Raw genomic sequence first — 26181 nt, forward strand, 5'->3', positions numbered from 1 at the left:
TTTCAGGGACTCCATAAGGTCAAAACTTTTATAATACTAACACATTTTGCCTATTTTATTCATTCTCTCTTTAGTGAGTGTATAGTGCAGTTTTCCAGCAGTTACATGATGTGTGATATTACAGCAAACGGAGTGCAAAAGCTATTGTGTAAATCCCACTGTCTTTTACTAAGCCAGATAAAGAGATTTTCAAAAATACAGAAGAAAGCTATTCTTCTCACTTTTTTGTTGGAAAAATATTTTTTAGTTTAAAACGTTACTTATGAAGGAGTTCATTATTATTTTACATGAATTAACATTTTTAAAATGTTTCAATGTTTGAAATGGTTAATATCAATATATATAACACAAAAACAGAAGATTCTTTGTGGCTTTCAATAGTATGTAAGAGTGAAAAGGTTTGTTCTGTTCTAGACTATGTCACTGGTTCTCAACCCTGCACATGAAAATTACCTGGGGAATTTAAACACCGACGCCAGGTCTCACTTCTAGAGATTCTGATTTAACAGTCTGGGCACAAGCCAAGTATTAAACAGAACAAAACACCCCTCCCTCATCTCATTTGACTGTGCAGTCTGGATTGAGAATCACTGCTCCAGATAGAATTACCAATTTAAATAAAATAAAGGAGAAAGAAGAATATGTCGTATAATCTTAAAGGGCTGAAATGAGTAAAACCAGACAGTAAGACAGTGACTAGACAAAAGACCCCTGCTAAATTATAGGGGCAGAAATTAAAGTGATTTCTAATAGAAGGTGCAAGGGTTACTCCGAGAACTAAAACTAAACTGGGTTAATTCCACACGGTTGGTTTACTACTCCGTCCCAGTTTTGGCTGTTAAATATCCTTACATAGAATTGGCTCTCCCGGGTTCCTTACCGCACCTTCCAGGGTCAGAACCCATTGCCTTCCACCCCTGCCCGCGCAGAGACTACCCAGCACCAACACTTTCCCAGACAGCGCCGCGCGGAAGAGTCGCGTGTCGGGAGTCACATATCTGGCGCCAGGTGGCGGCAGGCGGTTAGAGGCGCCTGCGCAGCTCCTCGCCCCTTGGCACGCTGTTCTCCCAGCGTCCTGTGCGCCGCTTTCCCGCCAGGACGACGCTGAGGCGTTTTCAGCTTCCCTTCGTCGTCTCTCCCGCGCTCGTTGTGGGCTGCTGCTGCCTGTTTTTACGTCCGTCGACCCACCATGCAGCGTGATCTTCAGAAGAAGAAGCAGGAGAAGAAGGCGGAAAAGCGGCTCTTTGACGCCGGGTCCTTCGGGAAGGACCTGCTGGCAGGCGGGGTGGCGGCGGCTGTGTCCAAGACGACGGTGGCGCCCATCGAGCGGGTGAAGCTGCTGCTGCAGGTGCAGGCGTCGTCCAAGCAGATCAGCCCCGAGGCGCAGTACAAAGGCATGATCGACTGCCTGGTGCGGATTCCTCGTGAGCAAGGTGAGTACGGGAGGCCGCCCGCCGCGCCAGCCTCTCTCCGAGCCGGGTCCCCTTCCCTGAAAACGGAGTGGCCGGGAGGGGACGACTGCGAGCGCCACGGCCGTGTGTGTCGGTGGTTAAGTTGGTTTCTTCGGCTTCGATAGTTCGATTTCCTAACCAGTGTAAGAGGCTCTGCTTTTCCACGTCCGAGAAGGCCCACACGTGACCAGTCCTTAGGTAGGGGAGACTACCATCTTCTCTTTCTAAATTTCTCGTTTGCAGCAGGATTTACACCTCGGTGCACCGTCTCGCTCTGGAGGAAAGTAGTTGACCTCCCAGAATTGAGGGAGATGCCATTAGGCACTTGGCTGTACGTTAATAGGTGCTTTACGTTGCTTAAATATTTGTTGAAATACTACGTTTAAGAGAAGCATTCCAAATATGGAAACATTGAGGCCTCTCAGTATCTAGTACGTGTTGAGAGAAAAGAGGTTCTGTTTATTCTCAGGAACTATTGAAGACCAGCGCTGCAACTAAAGAAGCAATCACATCTGCATAAATTTGAGGGGCGGGGGGGGCAAAAAACTCAATAATAAAAACGAATAATATTTTAATGCAGTATTTTAAAAAAATCAAAATTAATGTGAAAACCCCATGATAAGCAAAATATTAAAATTTTAAGTAAAGATTTTTTTATAGTTTTTTTTGCTGTTTTTTAAAAAAATTATTGGAGTACAGTTGATTTACAATGTGTTAGTTTCAGGTGTACAGCAAAGTGATTCACTTATACATACATATTTATATATTCTTTTTCAGATTCTTTCCCGTTATAGGTTATTACAAAACATTGAATAAAGACATGATCAGTATTAATTTCTTATTTGCGTCAAGCGGTCTTTAGCTAAAATTTTGATATTTTTGTTCATTGAGGAGTTTTTTTCTATTAATATTGAAATGTTTTCAAGGAATAAATAATGAAAATGCTTTGTTTTGGTTTTTTGTGTATATTTTTATTGGAGTATAGTGAGTTTACAGTGTTGTATCAATTTCTCATGTACAGCATAATGCTTCAGTCATACATGAACATATACATATTTATTTTTACATTCTTTTTCACCATAAGTTTCTACAAGATATTGAATACAGTTCCCTGTGCTATACAGTATGAACTTGTTATTTATATACAGTAGTTAGTATCCGCAAATCTCGAACTCCCAATTTATCCCTTCTCACCCTCTTCCCCACCCTGGTAACCATGTTTGTTTTCTATGTCTGTGAGGAGTGTTTTGTTTTATAAATAAGTTTGTTTGTCTTTTTTTTTTTTTTAATTCGACATATAAGTGATATCATATGGTGTTTTTCTTTCTCTTTCTTGCTTATGTCACTTAGAATGACAATCTCCAGGTCCATCTATGTTGGTACAAATGGCATTATTTTATTTTTTATGGCTGAATAGTAGTCCATTGTATAAGTACATCACAACTTATTTATCCAGTCATCTGTGGTTGGACATTTAGGTTGTTTCCATGTCTTGGCTATTGTAAATAGTGCTGCTATGAACACTGGGGTGCATGTATTTTTTTGAATTAAGATTCCAAAAATGCTTTGTTAACCATTCATTGCCCTCCTGTTGCAGAATGGCTCCTAAGTTAGCTAAATGGATAAGACGATAAATTGGTCAGAAATCTCCTATAATTCACCCATATAGTTGGATTCAGTTGAAACCTCTTTATGAACTGTAAAAAGGAAATAGACCTATTTATTGTGTATTCTTAACAAGAAGGGAAGTGGCTTCAACTCCAGTGCAGTCCTTTCTTTCACTCCTATATGTCAAGGGCAGGTTACTTTTTCTCCCATAAAAAAAGAATTCCCTTTCTAGGGATGCGGTTATAACTCTTTTTGACATGTTGGGTGGAGTTTTTAGGATCAAGGGTAAACTCTTGAGGTGTCATTTAACCTGTTGATTTAGAATGCCCCACCTGGGAGCTAAGCTTAGATCTTTCAGTTAGTGGTTCACAGCTCCCCACTTCTGTTTATTTTATCAGAGCAAGGTTCCCACTTTTCTTCTTATTTGCTAATCTGCTTTAAATATTTACTCAGGTAAAGTTAAATAGTCTGGATAGATAGTGCTGAGCAGTGCTAAATCATTTTATATTTTAAATGTTTTTTTGTAATATTTAAACCTAGATATTTTCAATATAACTCTTGTAAATTGAGACCCTTCTGAAAATAGTATTCTGGTCCCTACTTTCTGTACTTTCCAAGATGAGATGATCATAAGCAGAATTTTAAAAAAATATTTTCTATTATATATAAGGCCTTGTTATGAATACACCATGGTATATTCTATGCTAAAGGATTAGTAATTCACAACAGGGTTAATATTGCCATCTAGGGGCATTTTTGGAAACTTGTGAGGAATTTTTTGTTTAGCATGAAGATGAAAGGGTGTAATCCTAAACTGCAGTGGTATGAAAGGCAAAATCCAGGGCTGCTACACATCCTGCTGCTGCTATACGTGGCTGGTCCTACACAATAAAGACTTATCCTGCAACTGAATGACTCAGATCTCCCACTGGGTATTCATACAGCAGTAAAACCAGTTTATGATTATCTAAGCCTAGAAACTCTGGTTTACCTATAAACACAAACTGTCTGTGCATAGTTCTAGCATACATTGATTCCAGGAATGCAGCTACCATGTAAGTAAAGGGAAGATTGTACTTTGTGTTGTTCAGAATTTTACTGAGAGTTGTTCATCATTGTGAAAACTCATGTCAGCAACTCTGTGTGGAATTTAGCCACTTATATCATTTGTAAGTATTAAATTCATGATGATTGTGTATATATATAATATACAAATATATTTATTAAGCCCTTTTTTCAGAATGTCACAACTGATTCATTATAAGTAGAAGCAAGCATCTGACTATTATGTCTATGGTGTGATCATGCCTCACCAATTTACTAGTTAAAATATATATTTTATTATAAATTCCTTTATTTTCTCTTTGTATATCACAGAAAGGGCATTACATTGATTTATTTTAATTAGTGAAGAGGTCATGGACTTTGAATTCTATTTATAGTTAGTAAAGGAAGCATTGTAACATATTTATTATATATAGAAGACTTGAACCTGGGAGGGTTGAAAATCACTGCTAGATTATTCTGGAACTTTACTAGGCAATCAAATTCTGAGACTGTTATTTTCTGGAATTTACCTTTTCTCTCTGTTGTGAAAGTCAAGATACATGGCCATCTCAATGTTCTGAAGTTTCTCTTGTTGTTCGTGTTTGCTTTAATTGTACCGTAACTTTTCCTTTCAAATGGAGTGAGTATAAGAGACAGTGAACTCAGAAAGCACAACTACATGCTCTCTACTATCTTTTTACCTTATCTCTTTCTTTACACCTCAAGGAAAGATCTCTTTGTTCTTGCTCTGAATGTAGCTTTGAACATCTCTTTGGGTGTCTTTGATACTTTTTTGTAAGCCTTCCTTGGCTTATGAAAGCTTCTTCATTTATCCTGACTAATGCTATTCTTAAAGATTTACTCTATTCTTTACTTGATTTTATGACCTTCCAACTTTGTATTTGTACTTTTATTTAGTACTATTTAAGTCTTTATTACACAAATAATGCGTGTTTAATATAAAAAAGTTGGAAAATACAGAGAAGCAAAAAGTTTTTTAAAAAATCACTGTTAAATCACCCCATTTAATATTTTGGTGTCTATGCTATGATTTTTTGCTTAGCAAAACTGCATCTGTAAATATATTTTTTTGCTTGTTAAATTCTTTTTTGTATATATATATTTACTGAAGTATAGTCAATATATGTGTCAATTTCTATATATTTTAATTAATTTAAATGCTTTATTTAATATATTGTAACATAGCCTTTTAAAGATATTATCTATAGTCTCATTTTTAAGAGCCTACCAAAACTCATTTCTCTTAGATATTCCTGGCCATGAATTCATCAGCTGTCTTTAATCTGAACTTTTCCAAATGTGATTTTTCTGAAGGCTAAAGTAGTGAGGTTTTTACATCTTGAAGATGATGTTTTGGGATATGGAAAGAAAATATTAGGTATACACTTTATCTAAATAAAATGGCAAAATAAACTTTACTGATATTTAGTAAATGAATTGGCACTGGCACCTGTGGTTGGGCCAAATGTCAGTTACATATCACAGGACATTAAGGCATCCTGGAAAAAGAGTAGGAGTTACACAGGGTAGAGGGGATGACAGGTACCCTAAGTTGTTGTACAATAGACATATTGTAGTTTATGTTTGCTCAATTAAATAGATTTATAGAGACTATTTGAATATTTGAAACTGTCAAGAAAACTATTTGAAATATAAATTCACATATACTGTTTTTAAGAATGACTTCACCTGGTTGCCTTGAGATAATAGCAAATGATAGTATGAAAACGTTATGATTAGCAAGATATCTGAAAAATACTGATTTTTAACTAGTAACACAAATGCCCAGTTGTGCCCTAATGTCTAGAATTTTTCTCTGACCATGCTATCTAAATAGCCCTTCCTCATTCTCCATCTTCATATATACTGTTTTTGTTCTTCTGACCACTTGATATATTTGATATATTTTTATAGTTATTATGGCCACCTGATGTATTTATTTGTTCAGTGTCTGTCTTCTCAAAATGTAAGCTCCATAAAACTAAGAGCTTTGTTCCTAGTGCTATCCTCAGCAGGTCCACTGTCCACTTGGTATGAATAAAAGGTTTTGAAATAAAGAATCCTTATCTCGTTATTTAATTTCTCTTTTGGATGTTTTACAGATATACATAGCAGTGCAGTATAGTAGCAAAGATATATAATTTCCTTTATAAAATATGTACATATTTGAGAGTCATAATTACATTTTTTTTCCCTGATAGGCCTACTGTCAAAACATGTTTGCGCTTGCTAGTCTAGAATACGCAGTTGACTCTTGAACATCATGGGTTTGAACTGTGTGGGTCCACTTATACACGAATTTTTTTTCAGTAGTAAATACTATAGTACTACATGGTCCCTGGTTGGTTGCATCTGTGGTTATAGAACCAGGGATATGGAGGAACCAGATATAGGAGAGCTGACTGCAAGTTATACTTGGATTTTTGATTGCACGGAGAATTAGCACCTCTAACCCTTGCATTATTGTTCAAGGGTCAACTGTATTCCCAGACATGCCTTGGCATTTCCATTCTTGGCTGGTAAGTTGACCAGCAAATGGCCCAGTAACTTTTTCCCATCAGTTCTATATTAATTCTTAATTATTTTCTCAGAATTAAGTTCAGAGTAGGTTTTTCTCTCCCGTAAATTTAGAAGATATTATTTCTATTTAGTTACTAAGTCAAAAAGTTAAATGTTCTGCTATTAGCAGAGAAATGTATTGCAATTACTGTTTTTCACTATCAATTTTGTGATTATATGTTAGGAAACTGCTGTTTTATTCTGTGTGACTAGAGAATCAAATACTCCTACATTTGCATCACTCTTGCTTTTCGTTTGTTTTATTCTGACCAAATAGTACTACTATTTTTATCCAAAATTGATTTTTACATAGAGGCAATAGAGATTTAATAGCTCTAGGTTTGGAGTCAGATATATCTAGAAAGATCTGGAATCAAATCCAAACCTTTCCCTTACCTTGTAACCTTGAACAGTTTTTATTTAACCTCTCTCAGTCTCTATTTCCTCAGCTGTATCCGTGGTATATTATTACCCACTTCATATGGTAGTAGTTGTGATGGTTAAACAATACAATGTGTGTAAAATACTCAACCATGTGTCTATTGCATAGTTAATGCTCACTAAATTTCAACTCTGTAATCGTTTTGAATACATTCATACATTTATAAAATCTGTTCCTTGTATTCATTTGTAAATGAATGTATTCGGGATAAATTTGCATTACACATAGAGTAGATTCTTGTAATCTATCTAAAGAATCTGCATAGTACATAGTGTACTTAAAGTGTAGTTGAATAAAACCCTGAAATCTGGCCCCAACAAAAAATATTTCTATAGAAAATGCATTCCTCTTTGGACTCTTAGCAAGGACATTGGTGCTCCTAAAAGCATGGTACAGCAGTGAGATGCAAAGAAGGAAATAAGAATGAGTTTTTAAAGTGTGATCTGTGGAAAAAGAGGCTAAAACGAGGTTTTAGCCTGGTAGCTGTAGCTTCAGGGAATCCATGAATTCTGTGAAATATATGCAGCAGTATTTTATGTGTGTTAGATTGTATTTTTTCAGACATAACTCATCAAGAGCTGCCAGTTTTCCAGTTATACTTCCAAAGATTTATTTGTTTCTAGATTTTCATTGAGACATTGACAGTGTTTTGATGAATCCTCTAGGTTTTTTCATGCAAATACAATTTTACTAAAAGGAATACATTATTCTGTCAAGGCTAGAAAACCTCTTTAGTCATAAATCTGGCACTCTTTCATGGTCTCATGTTAATATGCAGATGTCTTTGTCATCAGAATCTTCCATTTATATTCAGTACATTAGCCAAAAATACAAACATTCATGCTACTCTTACATATGACACTCTTTTGTGAAATAAATATTAATTCAGTACTGTAATCATAATGATAGAATTATAACTAATAACTTATAATCTGATACCCATAATACCTGGGGTTTTTTTTGGGGGGGGTGCAATGAAACCCATAGTACCTGAATACCATCTAGCCGAATCAGGCATTTCCAAAATGACTATTAATATATGAGTCATGTATAAAATGGAAATTCTAATATATTTTGATACATGACACTTTTTCTTTTCATTTATTAGTGTTTTTTTTTTAAACAAATGATGATTTCATCTTAAATCTCATTTGATCAGATTGGCAATTCTCCAGCCAATATGTTCTTCTTTATCCTTTTAAGATTGACTTTATCCTCTGCCAGTAATCTGTTTTTGTATTACTATAAAGTACGGTGTAGAAAACCAAATCTTATTCTTCATTATCATTTACACCATCATATTTTACACTCTGTTTCTCTTCCACAGATCTGACCTCAGAAAATACAATTGCCTAATTATATTTTTAAATGTTTTTATTTACTATGAAGAACTTAAAAATCACTAAAAATATCTCCAAAAATTAGATTCACCAACTCCCTCAGTAATTCAGTGTGGCCATAACTAGCAAGAAATATTCTGTTATAATTTGCTTACATTTCTTATGTTTTAAGATTTTTATTTTTCTTCCATTAAAGAAAAATTATTGACTTTTCTTAGTACAGAAAATATTTTCATGTTTAAAGTATTTATGGAAAAGTATTGCAATTAAGAGACAAAATTATTGAGTCAGATTGCTTGAGTTTGAATTTAAGGTCTACAGTTTTCTAACTGGGCAAGTTAGTTAGCTAACTTCTCTCTACCTTAGAAGTTGTTTTAATATCATTTCATCATATTTAAAATGGAGATATTAGTAATTCCTACCTCATGAGTGATTATGAGGATGAAATGAATAAAAAGCAGTTCCTTGAAATTAGTTTTATTGTTTTTGTTAATATAGCCTCAACATTTTTACAATAATCATTTTCCTTTAAAAAAAAAAATAGAGAACTTTATTTACCATACTGCTCTTAAGATTTGTTTCTCCAGAAACCCAAACCTGGAGAAGAGCTTTGGGGACATATGACTTGATTCTAAATCCTGGTTATAGTTTTTAAACTTACAAAAGTTTCAGTTTGTGCATGTATAAAGTGAGTACTATAGGAGAACCTGTATCATAAGCATAGTATATCGAATGAAATTTACATATAAAGCTTTTGCCAGTGCTGGCACATACTAAATGCTAGAAGTTGTAGCTATTACCATTATGTGTTAAATGCCCTAGTGATTATGCCTAGAAACTGAATCAGCTTCTAGGATTCTAGATTATTTCTTGGCTTCTAGATTATTTCTTGGCTATTAAAAGTACTTCTTAATTGTCTTTGTGAAATTGCTTTATATTCAGCTTGAGAGTCACGAAGATTCACTGTTTTTTCCCACAGGGTGTACTTACTTATTTAACAAATATGTATCTTTCCCTCTGTGTACTTACCTCATCTAACTTTCAGTTTCTGAGCGCCGGGCCCAGTCAACTGAGATTATTTTCATTTGAATTTTTATTTTTAGAAGACTGGTTCTGGATATTCTATTCTCCAAACTGGGACTAGAGGTATCCTATTAAGAGCTGCAAAGTAAAGCTATAACAATAGCCAGAGGTACTGAAGAGCTAGCCTGTTGTATTCTATGGCAGCTATGGATTATAAAGGCAGCTCTGAGTTATAAAGGTAACACAATTACTGAATTATAAAGTTTAGTCAATCCATGGAAATTTGAAGTGGGAAGATCTTGAAAGTTTCTTCTAATCTTTCAGGCCTCTGAAAACTGCCTTGAATTGAAAATTGATTCCTTTTTTGGCTAGGTTTCAGAACATAAAGATAAGACTTATCCCTCATTCTCAGGAGTATGTGTACAAAACAATTTTGTTCCAACAGCCTAGTTACTGTAGGAATTGTATTTTCTGATTTGGAAATGAGGCTAAGGGTTACTAGCTTCTCTGACAAATACTAGTAAGCTCTATTTTTCTACTAGTAAAGAGCCTTATATTCAGTTGATAATGCTTTCCATAGGTTTTCAGGTATTCAGGGCTTCTTATTGGAAATTAACAAAACTGGAATGGGGTACATGGAGTTAACTCTCTTTTCTCTTCAGTTGGAGACACATGTAAACTTTTTTTTTTCTCATAAGAAAAGGTGTAAGTTTTAGATAATTCAACCAGCTACGTTTGTTAAAACTATGGAAATTATTTACTAATAATACAATATAAGTTTATATTTAGTATGTTTTCTTCTCTAGGTTTCCTCAGTTATTGGCGTGGCAACTTGGCAAATGTCATCCGGTATTTTCCAACACAAGCTCTAAACTTTGCTTTTAAAGACAAATACAAACAACTTTTCATGTCCGGAGTTAATAAAGAAAAACAGGTAATTTTTTAATTTTATTTTTTATTGGATGAAAGATTTTTTTTTAAGTCCATAGTGGTTTACAATTTTCAGAAGTTTCACACATGTGATTTCATGTAATGCATGGTACCCCTTTTTTTCCCCCTTTGTTGCCCTTTCCCCTCCTCTCTCCCCACTGGTAACCACTAGTTTGTTCTCTATATCTATGAGTCCACTGCTTTTTTGTTTTATTCACTAGTTGTAGTTTTTCAGATTCTACATATAAGTGATATCATACAGTATTTGTCTTTATCTGTCTGATTTATTTCACTTAGCATAATGCCCTCCATGTACATCTATGTTGCTGCAAATGGCAAAATTTTCATTCTTTTTTATGGCTGAGTAGTCTTCCAGTGTGTGTGTGTGTGTGTGTGTGTGTGTGTGTGTGTGTGTGTATCTCACATCTTCTTTATCCATTCATCTGCTGATGAACACTTAGGTGGCTTCCCTACCTTGGCAATTGTAAATAATGCTGCTGTGAATACAGTGGTGCGTGTATCTTTTCGAGTTGGTATTTTGGGGTTTTTTTCTGGATATACACCTGAGAGTAGAATTCCTGGGTCATATGGTAGTTCTATTTTTAGGAAAAACCAGTAATTATATTTTAATATCTCTAAAATTTTCTAAGAAATAGTTGGATTTCTTACCTGTGGAGTTCTATTTGGGAAAGAGGTGTTCAAGTGGTGGGAAACAATAATAGTTAAAACATTCTATTAGCCTATTATAATATGCATTAAGTTATAGAAGTTACATATGAAAAACATAGAATTATATAAACTTGTACAAATTTCTCTAAACCTCTTAACAGTTTAATAACTAAGGGGTCTTTTGTCTCAAGGCAATATTTCTCTGATTTAAGTGTTAATTTTTAATATGACTTACATATTATTGTCACTATTCTGCACTAAAAAATTTCAGCATTCAATCTGGTTTTGGTAAGCAAAAAAAAAAAAAAAAAAAAAAAAAAACCAGTCAGCAGCTATGTATTTCCTACCACTGAAGCAATTTATTTCCTAAAGAAGTAAATTGTTTCTTCTTTATGACTAAGGATCTGTTTAGCTGTGACTAAAATGTGTAGGAAGATCAAATCAAACAAACAGGAAAATGATAAATTTAAGTTAGAGAATTCTCTCTTTTTATTACAAAAGTCCTTTTCCTTTTCACGATAATCATTCTCTTGGTTACAGAAATCTCACTTTCAAAATTTCCTGCTCATATACACTATATACCATTTGTCATGGTCTCCATTTCTTTTGTTACCTCGATATACACTAGACCACCTACATTACTCTCAAGGTCTTCCCCTCATCCACCCTCTCTACCCCATCATTCTTTCTTTTTTTCTCTTTCACTCAACCAACCAACCAACCAAGCTGTCCTAGCAGGTTCTTTAAAAGCAACTATTCATGGACCATTTCTTTGTTGCTACTTCCTTTCATTTCTTTTTAGACCCTTAATTCCCTTTTTTCCACAATTTATATATCATTGGCAAATATATATTGAATGTTTTGAACTGTCTAACTATGTAGTGGGAGGTATAAAGTTAACAAAGAAAGTTCTTTAGACTTAGGTTCAGAAGATCTGGATTTGGATCCTGGCATTCAGGTTATTTAGCTGTAAGAGTTTTTGAAAATCACCTTTCTGATCCTTAGTTTCCTCATGTGAAAATTGGATATAGTAATACCTACCTCATGAGGTTTAGATGAGTAAGGTTTAGATGAGACTAAACATGTAAAGACACATAAAGTGCTTACAGTTGTGTTGTGCTTTTGTAGTAAGAACTCAGAAAAACGTTTCTGTCTTCTTTAGCTAGCAGCTCTAATAGTTGGAACTTTTCTTGACTGAGAACCTGTGTCAGAGGTCCCCAAGACCACCTTCATGTTCAGTGGTTCACTAGGACTCAAATAACTCAGAAAAACTATTATACTCATGGTTTATTATTACAAAATGATATAAAGTCAACAAAGGGAAAAAGTGCACAAGACAAGATCCAGGAGAAACTGGGTGCAAGCTTCCAGTTTTCCTTTCTTAGTAGAGCCACCTGGACAGCACTTAATTCTCCCAGCAATAATGTGTGACAACACAATGATGTGTTGCCAAGTAGGGTTGCTCACTTTAGCCATGGTTCCAGGGTTATTTTGGGATTCAGTTGCATAGGCACGTGCAACATGACTGACCTTAGCTGCTCAGTCTCTAGCCACTGCCCCACCCCGCAAAAGGTCAAACTCATACAGTTTAGCCCAAGGGCCCAAGTATACAAAGGGGTGTTCACCGTAAATCAGTGTCAGTGTAAACTATTTGGTGTTGCCCAAAGGCTCAGGCATACAAAGATACTCTTATTAGGTAGGATATTCCAAGGGCTCAGAAGGTTATCTCAAAGGAACTGGTCAAGGGTAGTCTCTTTTACCTGGGGGAAAAAAGAAAGGTTAGATAGAATTTAAGATACACTTTATAAATCTTTATGCTACATATCATATATGGTTTGGCTTATTTGCTTGTAAGAAGCAAAAACTTACTTCAAGAAAAAGAGGTATTTATTGCAATGATACACTGGCCCTGGAATTTGAACCAAAAGCAGCTCTAGGGATCAAACTATACTCTTTTATCTTTGTCTCCCAGGTCACTTAGTCTATCTCTGTCTCTAAGCTCTGTGTTTACTCATTATTTCCCACTTTTTTTACTTACCTATATATTTTTTTATGTCTTTTAAGTTCTCTGTTAATATCGTAGTGGTCCCTTCTGACCTTTCAGAAGGTTAGAGGTTCTTTACCTGGGACCCATGTGCTCTAGAGGAATAACTTTAACAGCTCATACAACTTAATAACAAAAACAAACAAACAACCCAAACCAAAAATGAGCAGAAAACCTATACAAGCAATTCTCCAGTGAAGACATACAAATGGCCAATAGGCACATGAAAAAATACTCAATGTCACTAATTATCAGAGAAATGCAAATCAAAACTACAATGAGCTATCACCTCACACCAATTAGAATGGCCATCATTCAAAAGTCCACGAACAATAAATGCTGGAGAGGGTGTGGAGAAAAGGGAACCCTCCTACACTGCTGGTGGGAATGTAGTTTGGTGCAGCCATTATGGAAAACACTATGGACATTCCTCAAAAAATTAAAAAAAGACTTACCATATGACCCAGCAGTCCTACTCCTGGGCATATATCTGAAATAAACTGTAATTCAAAGAGATACATGCACCCCAGTGTTCACAGCAGCACAACATACAATAGCCAAGACATGGAAACAACCTAAATGTCCATTAACAGATGACTGGATAAAGAAGTTGCAGTGAATATATATGATATATATGTGTGTGTGTGTGTGTGTGTGTGTGTGTGTGTGTGTATGTTACAACAGAATACTACTCAGCCATAAAAAAGAATAAAATGCCATTTGCAGCAACATGGATGGACCTAGAGATCATCATTCTACGTGAAGCCAGAAAGACAGATACCATATGATACCACTCATATGTGGACTCTAAAAACAAAAAGAAAAAAAGAGGACACTAATGAACTCATCTACAAAACAGAAACAGACTCTCAGACATAGTAAACAATCTTACGGTTATCAGGGGAAAGGGGATGGGAGGGGATAAATTTGGGAGTTTGAGATTTGCAAATGATAACCACTATATATAAAAATAGATAAACAAATTTCTTCTGTATAGCAGAGGGAACTATATTCAGTATCTTATAATAACCTTTAATGAAAAAGAATATAAAAACGAATATATATATATATATGCATGACTGGGGCATTATGCTATATACATCAGAAATTGACACATTATAATTAACTATACTTAATAAAAAATAAATAAAAAACAAAAGTATATGTTTATATATGTGTGATTTGTACTGGAAGAGTATCTATAGCTTTCAACAGTCTCAAAGCCGACTAAAACCTAAAAAAGCTATTTAATATCTTTCCATTTCTGTCCTTACTGCTAACTGGCATAGACTTTCAAGACATAAACTCTGGCCCAGCTCCTCTTTTTCTACCAGATTATGTATCGTCTACTAGACTGTGGATTTGCTACTCTGGGGTCAGAATCAACCTTTTGGTCTAATTATCTCTTTGTGATTATGACACATGACTGCCTTTACAGTAGAACTTATTTGTTTCACTTAAAAGAAGCCATAGGAGTCTGAGTACCCTTCATTAAACAAATATTTATTGAAAGCATTACTATTACTCTGGGCAAGGCCCTGTGACTTGCTTTGTAAAATAAAAAAAATGAATCCTGGCCTCAAAAAAATGTAAATAACCCAAATGTCCATGAACTGAAGAATGGATAAATAAAATGTGGTAAATCCATGTAATGAAATATTTGTCAATAAAAAGGAATGAAGTGCTAACACATGCTGCAATGTGGATGAACCTTGGAAACAAGTTATATGACAGAAGCCAATCACAAAAGATTGTATTCTGTGTTTTTCCATGTATAGGAAATATCCTATAGAAATGTTCTAAAATAGGCAAATCTATAGAGACAGAAAGTAGCTTAATGGTTATCTAGGGGGATGGGGAGGACGTGGAGTGAGTGCTGATGGGTACAAGGTTTCTTTTTGGGGCGATGAAAATGTTCTGAAACTGATAATGGTTGCACAACTCCATGAATATGCTAACAATCCATTGAATTTAATACTTTGCATGAGTGAACTGTTTGGTGTATAAAAAATATGTCAATAAGTAAAAATAATAATTTTGGCCTGAAGACATTTCTTGTCTGTAGAAGGTAAGAGGTTAAGACAAGACAGGTACACAAATAACTATAAATGAAGAGTAGAAAGTAATTGTAAATACTGTTAAAAAAAATGAGAATCTGAAACATGATGACACGTTTTACATATTGGTCACATGATTCATCTTTAATTCTCTGAGAGATGAAGTGGGAAGAGAATATGATTACATACAGTTTTGAGTGGATTGGAGATAAGAGATTTCATAGAAGAAATAGAATTTGAATTAGAGCATAAATCAATAACTTTTTACTTTTAAAAGACAGGAATAAAATTAAAAGATAAGAAGGGCATCCAAGCTAAGAGAAAATTGACAGTTCAAAAGCATCTGAGACTTAAAACTGTTGTTAGAAATAAGAGACAGGCAAGCAAGAAACTCAGCTTGATTAGATTCTTACTCACTTTAATATATTTAATGGTTACAGTAGCCTTGTACCCTAGATTTTCTATAACAGTGCCAATTCATATACTCCTTATTTCTCCAGTAAGCTCTAGATGTTGAAAAGCAGTTTACTGGACCTAAGCAGGGCATGTTTCAAATGTTCATCAAAAAGAACCTCAACAGCCCATGTGAACTAGTAGGTCAGAAAGGCCTAACTTATGTGTCACTAAACCACAATAAAATGATTTCTGCCAATTTTCATTTTGGCATTTGAACTTAATATACATATTTGAGCTGATTAAATGTATTTCTACTTAAATCACAAAGTGAAATTGTGGCATTACGATGTATCACTGTCCACCTCCCCTGCCATCAATCAAGGGAACAACTAAAGCCTCTACAGATGCCTAACATTTTAGTCATAACTAACATATATTGTTAACAAAAAAGTTTATACAGTCTAAGCAGCTGATTATCTTTTGTGGCCTCTTTTGCTAATTTGGGCCACTTTTGCTGGAGGACATTAAAATATCTTAGAATTTCAGTATGCCAGCATCTAAGCTGTATTTCCCAGACCACCTGGTAAGAAACAAAGGCTACATGGACATGAGCAGTATTTTGGATATTATATGTGTTACTATAGCTGTTTACTTATAAGAGCAGGTGGTAAAGCTGGCTCTTTAACCTCTATAAAGATAAGAATTTAAAAATCAGATTCTGTAGTTTAATAACCACTTTTTAAATAATATGTTTCAGTTCTGGAGGTGGTTTTTGGCAAACCTGGCTTCTGGTGGAGCTGCTGGGGCAACATCCTTATGTGTAGTATATCCGCTAGATTTTGCTCGAACCCGATTAGGTGTTGATATTGGAAAAGGTATGGGAGTTTTAGAAATACTAACTTTTCCTTCTTTGTGTTTTGAACACTGTATTATTTGTTGTAGAGTTATACTGTAACAGCAATGTTGGATACAGTCTAAAAATTTTATTCTCAACCAAATGGTAAAGTTACAGACCCTAAAGATTACTACTTTTTTCTTTTCCCTTAAAAGAGGGAAGAGGAAGGTCAACACTGTAGTAACAAAAGAGCAAGGACAAAATCTGCTTATAACTTACTTCTAGGTTGTTTTTGTTTTGTTTTGTTTTGTTTTGTTTTGTTTTGTTTTGTTTTGTTTGAAAGCCGCCTGCTAGATCCCTTACATTTATTGCTGCCTTGACTGTGGCTCCTGTCTGGATTACCTGTGTAACTCCCATCCTAGAGATTCCCTTTTCTTCTGCCCTTCTTATTTTATTTATCACATCTTACTGTGTTTTTGTTTTGGTAGATTATGTTCTTTGGTAGCTTTCTAAAAGCTTTCTGAGAAGGGTGGATAGGAGATAAATTGAGATCTTGCATATCTAAAAATGTCTGTGTTTCACTCTCAGTGTTTGGCTGTATATAAAATTCTGGTTTTAAAATTTTCTTTCACAATTTTGAAAGAATTTCTCTGGGTTCTAGTTTCTAATACTGCTCTTAAGAAATACTGCTGATCCTTTTGTATGTGGCTTGTTTTTCTTTTTAATTACCTTATATCCCTGATGATCTGACATTCACAATGATGTATCTTTGTGTGAGTCGTTTTTAGTACTTGTGCAGGTAACTCAGTTGGCCCCTTTCAATCTGGAGCCTTATGTTCGGTTATGAGGTTGACAGAGCTTCCTACTCAGGGTGAGGTTGTAGATTTTGAGCATACAGGTGCTACTTTGCTCCCACCACAATAGTGCTAAATTCCTCTAATTTTATCTCTTTCTTTGGTTATTGGGGTCAAATGGCTCACTTCTCGAAGATGTCTCCCTCTGCAAGAAACTAGGTTTCAACTTTTCTCCATTTAGTGAGTTACTGCTCTACCTCCTTTCCATCTTGCTAAAACTTGTGGCTTTTAATCTCTTGTCATGTACTCTTCTTTGCTTATATGGCTTTAAAACTGTTTTATTCCTTTATTATAATTTTAATAGAATTTATTAAGGGAGCTGAGGTTCATTCAACAAATATTTATTGAGTGCTTGCTGGGAACTAGGCATTGCCTGAGATACAGGATATGTGTGTGTAACACACATGTGCGAACACACACACCATATTAAACATGGAGCTCATGGTTCATGTACCTTACAGTCTAGTGGAGATCACGAGTAATAAAAAAAAGACTAAAGTTTACTGCCACTTAGCAATAAATGCCATGAAAAAAACTTAGGAGAAGAGAGTGACATCATTTTAAATGATGAGAGACAATGCCTCAGAAGGGGTGGCATTTGAACAAAGATGAAAATTTGAGTTTCATCTATCATGTTTAACTGGCAGCCCAAATTTTCTTGATATTATAAGAAAGTGAAAATAACATATGTATCTTGGTTTAATTTCAATTCGATAGCTTGTTTTTCTCAAAATTGGGAGAAGTTAGTTTATTTTGAAAGATTGTATTCTATATATAATATTCGTAAAATATTTTCAAGGAGTTCTAGATCAAGGGAAAATAAAGACAAAACTGGCAAACACTAGAAAAATATGACACCTTATCTAAAATGTTAGTGATCCTCAAAGTTGCTAGTTTTTAGCTTTGTCTTTTTGCTTTATCTGTCTTTTCACTCTTCAACTGAAGGAAGTTGTAGTTTTTCATGCCTAAATATTTTTTGAATGACAACTAGTTACTTCTGGTAATTTTATTAAAATGTTTTAAGCCAGTCAGATTGCTTGAATTAGATTGCTTTCATAGGAAGTTAATTATTTTCAGTTAAAATCTTTTAAGATACTACTTGAAATCTTATTTATCTTTAAATGAACGGGAAGGTTTTGATGTGTGCTTTTTTTTTGTTAGAAGATTCCTAAATGTCAGTTCCAGATAATTTAAATCTGTAAAGTGTTTACATTAATTTACTCTGATTAACGTGTTTATCTGATACATAACTTTACTAATAAATTTTAAATGACTTTATTTTAGGTCCTGAAGAGCGACAATTCAAGGGTTTAGGTGACTGTATTATGAAAATAGCAAAATCAGATGGAATTGTTGGTCTATACCAAGGGTTTGGTGTTTCAGTTCAGGGCATCATTGTGTACAGAGCCTCTTATTTTGGAGCTTATGACACAGTTAAGGTAATTTGGTGCTTTCAGTAGTATATATTAAATAAATGGTTTGTTTCTTTTTATTGCTCTAATTAGTAATATGTTCAGCTTGTATGTTTACATTTAATTATAGAAATCAAAATAAATGATGATATAAGAGACATTATAGCCTTCTGTTTAATCTCTATTTTGCCATAACTTAATTAAATTATAACTGTATTATGGCTCTGAGTTTGGATGTAAAGCATACATACAAACATTGAGTTTTTGTACAGTTTGTACTGAAAGATTCAAATAGAAAACATGCTAATTAGGCTTATATCATAATTAAATCTTTGGTATATAGGAAGGCATCTTCTAACAGTTCTTCTGATTTTACATTCACTTTATTATCACTTTTTACATGCATATTATCAGTTTAATATCACTGGAAAGTAGGCAAGGCATAATTAATTAGTTAAATATAGTAAATGCTACTGTAGCTCAGTTATCTATTGGGTACTATTAGATTCTATACTGTATTCTGTAGGTTGTTCTGCAATTTGCCTTTTCATTTCAGATTTTAATAGCACTTCAGTAAGGTAGGAAAGAGAAAGATGTAACAATGGCTACCATTTTTTTTAGCTATTACTTAGTTTTGGAAACTTGTTAAGTATGCTATGTCCTCGCAGTTGTCTACAAGCTTTTAATATACCCCATTTTAAAGATAAATAACGTAGGAATGGCTAAGTAAGTGGCAAGCGTAAATCCCATGCTCTTAATCTCTATATGGAAATGCTTCTGAAAGGAAGCAATGAAATTAATGTCAGTATTATTTACTAAGTAAGATTAAAACTTGAGGGAAATTTTATAATAGTTTTATATTTTATCTCTGCTCTCCATCATTAGTGTAAATGCAGTTGAATGTAGTTTTTACTGTGGTCTGGGCATACTACTTTTAGTTTGTAGTTTATTTTTTAGACAGATTAATAGATAAATGGAAATTAAAGGATCTTATGTATGTTTATTTAATCACAGAAAAATGTATATTTACTCTCCCTCTGCTTTTCTGTTATCACCTGTGGTAGTTGTGAAATTTAGAATGTTTTTCACTAGCTTAGAGCTTTAAAGCTGCTTATCAAATATCATCTGTTAATGGTAACAGGCATTCTTTCATCTTTTCCAACTTTATGAGTAGGAACCATGGACTAATTTTTTTGGTCACTGGCTGCTATCTGCCCTAGTTTTCAGTGCCATTAATAACAGATCTCCTTTAATAGCAAATACGCTATCCTTTTTCAAATATGCTTTAGCCATGTGTGAGATTCTCCTTTCTTGTTGATCTCCTGCTATTATTTTAATCTTTCCACATTAAATCCAGCTGGGTTTTTTTTTATTGCATTTTAAATATAATCCAGCCCTCTTTCATATATTTGTAGAATTATACTCTGACTGAAGATTTAAGATGTTTTGGAAATTTAGATAGTTACTTGATAATCTTTCTTTTCTAGGGCTTATTACCAAAACCAAAGGAAACTCCATTTCTTGTCTCCTTTTTCATTGCTCAAGTTGTGACTACATGCTCCGGAATACTCTCTTATCCCTTTGATACAGTTAGAAGACGTATGATGATGCAGGTACTTCTATCTTATTTGTAAGCTTAATTGAATTTTTCAGTATCTCTGATATTCAGGTATAAATTATTAAAATTTTAGAGAAATTTTGGCTGAAAGTTATAGGCTGTTTGTTTTACTTATTAAAATAAATGCATGCATGACATATTCTGTCTTGCATTCTTTCCTATCCCAAAACAGCCATCATGCAGCAAAGTTTCTTCCATGTCTATTATCAGAACTGAAATGCCTTTCACTCCTATAGCGTGTATTGTTTGGAGGGAAGAGGAGTATGGCAGAGAATGGATGAGCATGTGTCTATTTTAACTGAATATTAGATTAAGTAGAATAAACCCAGTCACAGGCCACTGACATACATAATCATTTGTTGTAATATATTTTAATAAAAGTAAATGATTTTTAACTCCAAGGATGAAAACTTGTTTATAATGATGTATGTTCTAAATATAAATCCCCAAACCAAAATTTTGATGCAGTCTCCATTATTGTTATTTGCTACATTCATTCATTCAGCAAATAATAACCAAGCTATGGTGACACAAATAAAATAAGGCAGAACCTGCACCCAAATTCATAGCATGGTATTGAACGCATACTGTTAATGGTTTAAATAGAAATGTGCATAGGTTCCAGGAATGCAATAGAGGAGGGGTGCCCAAATGCTTAAAGTGATCGGATATGACCTGTTAGAGAGCTAAATCTCAGTAAATAGGTTTTTTCTCCAGACAGTGAGACAGCATTCTCAGCAGAGGGTAAAAAACATACCTAGAGGTATGGCTTGAGAAGTATTAAGTAGTTCAGTATACCCATATGATAAATTTCATGAGGGCAAGTGAAAATAATGAGGCCAGAAAGCTATGTTTATTATGTGCCAGAACTGTCCTAAGCATTTTACACTTTAACTCGTTTAATTCTCAAAACAATGTTGTGAGGTGTAGTTACTATCAATATCCTTATTATCTTCTACACAATGGTCCTGGAAGAACCCAATAAGCCATCTGAAAGAGTAAAACATATCTAACCTATTATGTCATTCATGGAATATTCTTAAAGCTGTTCCTTTTATATCTGTGTTTTCTTCTTGATCTATGTCAAGCTGTAGGTTAATACATTGAGAAACTTTTTAAAATGGAAAATTAATTTGCATATAGACTGTGGATTAGGTAAATGGTACTACATAAATTTTACATTTTCTGATTTTGATAACTGTACTTTGGGTATGAAGGAAAATATACTTATTCTTAGAAAGTGCACACTAAAGTGTTTAAACGTAAGGGGCATGATATCTGTAACTTACTATCAAAATAATTCAGAAAAAAATTGTGTGGGTTTTTAAATATATGTGTGCATTGCTGTATGTATAAAACATAGTACCACTGCTGGATGGCTTCAACAACATAAATTTATTTTCTAACAGTTCTGGAGGTTAAAAGTCTGAATCAAGGGGTCCAGCAGGGTTGGTGTCTTCTCAAATTCCTTTTTCTGTTTCTCTTCTTATAAGGATGGTCATGTTGGATTAGGGCCCACCCTAATAAGCTCATTTAACCTTAATTATTTTTATAAAGACTCTGTCTCTAAATATAGTTGTATTCTGAGGTTAGGACTTCAATATATGAATTTTGTGGGGACACAATTCATAACAGTATTCTTTCAATTTTGTATTTTGATTTTATATCCCACAACTTGTTAAACTCAATATTACAAACCCTAATCTATCTGTACACCCTTTGAAGTCTGTTTTTATTTTAAATACACACAGGTGTTAAATATAATCTGCAAATCAAACTGGGTTTTTTTCCCTTCCTTATCAGTTATTATACCTTTTATTCCTTTTCTTGCCTTTCTGCACTGGTTGAGACCTCTGATTCAATGCTACATGAAAGAAGTAATGACTGGCAACCTGGTTTTGTTCCTAATCTTACTAGGAATGCCTTCAGTGTTACAAAGTTTAATGTTAGCTATGGGTTCTTTGTAATTATGCCTTTATCATTTCATGGCTGTTCCTTTCTGTTTGGATTACAATAATTTTTAATCATAAATAGTGGTCATGTTTTTTACCTAGATGATCATATCATTTCTCTCTTTTCATATGTTAATATATATTTTATTACATTAATTAGTTTTCCAGAGCTAAACCAACCTTATATGCCTGGGATAAATCCAGCTTAGTCATGATTCATGGTATTTTTTTCCCCTTCTGTATTTGATTTGCTAGTTTTTGTTCATTATCTTTGCATACATGGTTTCTGTGACATTGGAGTGTTGTTTTTCTTTCTTGTGTTATCCTAGTCTAATGTTGGTATCAGACCTATGCAAACCTCTAAAAATATGTTGGGGAGTCTCCTCACTTTTTCTCTTCTCTGGAATAATTTCTGTAAAAGTAGAATTAAATGCTCATTGAATGTTTAGTAGAACTCACATATAAAGCCATCTGGACATGGGGTTTTCTAATTTATAGGAAGATTTTCAACAACTGATTGAATATCTTCAGCAAATTTAGTATTATTCCAGTGTTTTAAGGAATTTATCCATTTCTTCTGAGTTTTCAAAATAACTGTCATAAAGTCCTTCATATCATCATCTTGCTCTTTCTTAATCTCTGGGTCATCTGCAGTGATGTTCCCCTTGCCACTTGTAACAATTTGGGGGCCTTTTCATGTTTTTCCTGAAATAATGTGTCCAGAAATTTGTCAAAGTATTTCAGATAACTAACTTTTGACTTTTTATGCTTTCTGTTGGATCTATTGGTTAATTTTAATTTCTCACGGTTAAACTTACCATTCAAGCTGCATCTTACAAATTTAGTTGAGGAGTGGTTATTATTGGGTTTCAAATTTTTTCTAAGATGTGTTTTTCTTAACATCCAAATGTATTTTTCTAGGTATCTTTTTTGCTATTGACTTCTCACTTAATTGCAGTGTGGTGAGAGGATAAATCATGGTATGTGATGCCATTTAAAAAAATTTTTAAGCCTAACATATGGTTATTTTTCAAGTTGTGCCTGAAAAGTATGAGTATTCTTCAATCAGTGGGTACAATACTCAATATATGACCATTAACTCAACATACTTACTCAACACAGTGTTAATTGTAATCTGTCCTTAGTGCTGAATAAAGTCTGTCTTAAGATAAAACACAATAAGATAATGGCAAACTATTTTTCTTTATATAGAGTGGTGAGGCTGAACGGCAATATAAAGGAACTTTAGACTGCTTTGTGAAGATATACCAACATGAAGGAGTCAGTGCATTTTTTCGTGGTGCCTTCTCCAATATCCTTCGTGGTACAGGGGGTGCTTTGGTGTTGGTATTATATGATAAAATTAAAGAATTCCTTAATATTGATATTAGAGGTAGTTCATCAGGAGATTAAATTGAGAAATGCACATAGTTAACTTATTAAACATAAAAATAACATAGCTGCCATTTGTGTATATTTTGATAGTGTGTTATATTACTGTCAGTATTTTCTTAAAGTACTAATTCTGCAATAAAGCATAGGCTTTTTTTTTCAAGGATTTAAATACTAGAAATTGGAAAAATGTGGTTTCCTTCCTACTTAGAGTCAAATTCACTTTAATGAGAAATCTTACTTATTATAAGTGGTATATGTTATTTATATTCATTTAACATCTTTTCTTAACTTTTGTGATAAAAACTAAAATGTATAATGCTAAAATCGAAGAAATTAAAGTATCTCCTTTTAAAATGATACTCTTTTAAATATAATCTCTCCCCATCTTTTAAAATCATATGATATGACAAATATTTCTTAAAATTAAGCTTATTGGAGATATCATGATAGCTATGGGCATAAGTAAGCTTTCTTCTGTAACATCTATACTAAGGCAGCTCAGTTATTACTGTGTATAGTGTTTATGGTATCACATAGCTTTTAATAAGCACAGATCCTAGATCTGTTCATAAAAAAATTGATAATGACTTTAATGACACTATAAACCTGTAACTGGAAAGGAAAAGATATGAAAATGGCATATCTGCCAACTTTTATCTTTAAAATAAATAAAATCTTGCAAATAAAATCTTGGAACAAAAAATATCCCCTTGAAAATTAGTTTGTGTACTTTGTATTAATGATAATAAAGGAAGTTTAAAACTGTTAGTTCTGAGTTTTATTTTCCTTGATTCTGACTTTATTAAGAAGCAGAGAGTATTATTTTTTCAGAATTGGGAACTGGCTTAAAGACAGAAAAGAGGGTTTCCAGTGTTTTCATACAGGAGTCTGTCTTATTTCTCAGAAATGTTGTAGAAGATAGTACATTTGAAACCCCCAAGACATCAACATTTTAGTGCATAAAGGAATATTAAACTAATGGGGATAAAATATGGGAAGATTTTTATGAGGCTGTGAGTGGGCAAAACCAAAATGAGGTACATGAACTTCCTGTTGCATAGGGCAAAGTATCTTTTTAAGAGAATAATCCAAACTATATGTTTTAATATATTAGTGTTATCACTTGAGAAAAAAATTAACTTTTGAAAACTCATGTTTTCTTACAGTAATCAACATAAGATAAAGTTACAGAAACAAAATAGAATATGTTTTCCTTTCCTTCTACACTATCAGTTCTGTTTACCATAACAAAAGGAAGATTTAAGATGGCCCAAAGAAAAGTGATTAAAATAATACAATATTAGGAATAGTCTCCCATATAAAGTAAGAAAAGATGAAAGTTTTCAATTTGTTCAGAGACATGCTTAGAGGAAAGAAGTCTTTAAAATCCTGAATGGAATGGATAGAGAGCAAACAGAAATTTAATACTAAATTGCTAGACCAGAAGCCTATTCTTTGAAGCCTAGGACATGTATATAGTTAGGACAAAAGAAAATAAAATGTTACTTAGGGGACTGAGACTGAACACACCATGCCTACCAACCACACAAACTGTCCAATAAAGCTGAAAGCTTGGAAGGAGTTTTATTTAACAGAAGCTAAGAAATTAGGCACCAAGCCATAGTAGAGAAGCAGGATTGCCAACCACTTCAAAGCAGTGAATAGAAAAAAGAAAGTCATTTGTGAGAAATCAAAATCCCTAGGCTTGTGCCACAAAGTATAAGATATAAACATAAGCAGTATCTGCGATACAGGAACTACAAACAATTATTAAAAATGTTCTAAGACCAGTGTGACTTCCTCAGGACTCCGATAGAAACAAATACAAAACCCCTTGGACACTTCTGTGACCCAGGGCACATAAAAATCCCACAAAAAAAGCAGCCTTACTGAAGATGAATTTACAGTGAAAACATGATGAATCGTTATGAGGAAACAAGCACTGTATGGCCGGGTTGGTAGATAAAACAGTCAGAATTAAAGAAATAAAGAATGTGATAAAATACTCTAAAACAGACTATAAAATTAGAATGTTTAAAGTGATTAGTAGATTTTTTAAAGGAAGCAAAATAATACAAATAGTACAGTATGAAAGAATAACAGACAAGTCTGAAACAAAATCTAAAAATTTTAAGAGTGCTTGAAATTAAAATATGACAAAAAAAGGCTGAGTCATACAGGTTAGAATAAAGAGACCCTACACATTCTAATAGAGATCCAGAAGAAACTGAAAAAAAGGGGTGAGAGGCAATAATTAAAGGACAATGTCTGAGACTTTGCCAGAATCTAAAAAATCCATCTCCAGGTTATAAAAAGTTCAGAATAATTTTTTAAAAATCCACATTAGACATAATGAAACTACAGAATTTCAAAGGAGAAAAACAGAACTCATGACTTAACAAAGGAACAATATTTAGACTCATCAATAATAATAGATGCCAAAAGATAAGGGACAGTTACTGTCCATCAAGAATTCTTTCAACTAAATTATTATTCAAAAGTTAAGATAAAGAAAGATTTTCAGACCA

General features: G+C 33.7%; 1 protein-coding gene across 1 annotated transcript; it reads left to right on the plus strand.

Annotated features, from left to right (window-relative positions):
* The first annotated feature begins 810 nt into the window (after window positions 1-810).
* On the plus strand, window positions 811-24417 carry SLC25A31 (solute carrier family 25 member 31). Its single transcript, XM_006178613.3, has 6 exons — window positions 811-1433; window positions 10298-10425; window positions 16345-16462; window positions 18561-18715; window positions 20176-20301; window positions 23471-24417. Exons 1-6 carry the CDS (start codon window positions 1190-1192, stop codon window positions 23669-23671), a joined length of 972 nt encoding a protein of 323 aa, XP_006178675.1. The 5' UTR covers window positions 811-1189; the 3' UTR covers window positions 23672-24417.
* The last annotated feature ends 1764 nt before the right edge of the window (window positions 24418-26181 follow it).

Source organism: Camelus ferus, chromosome 2 (assembly GCF_009834535.1).
Source record: "Camelus ferus isolate YT-003-E chromosome 2, BCGSAC_Cfer_1.0, whole genome shotgun sequence".
NCBI classification, from domain to species: Eukaryota; Metazoa; Chordata; class Mammalia; order Artiodactyla; family Camelidae; genus Camelus; species Camelus ferus.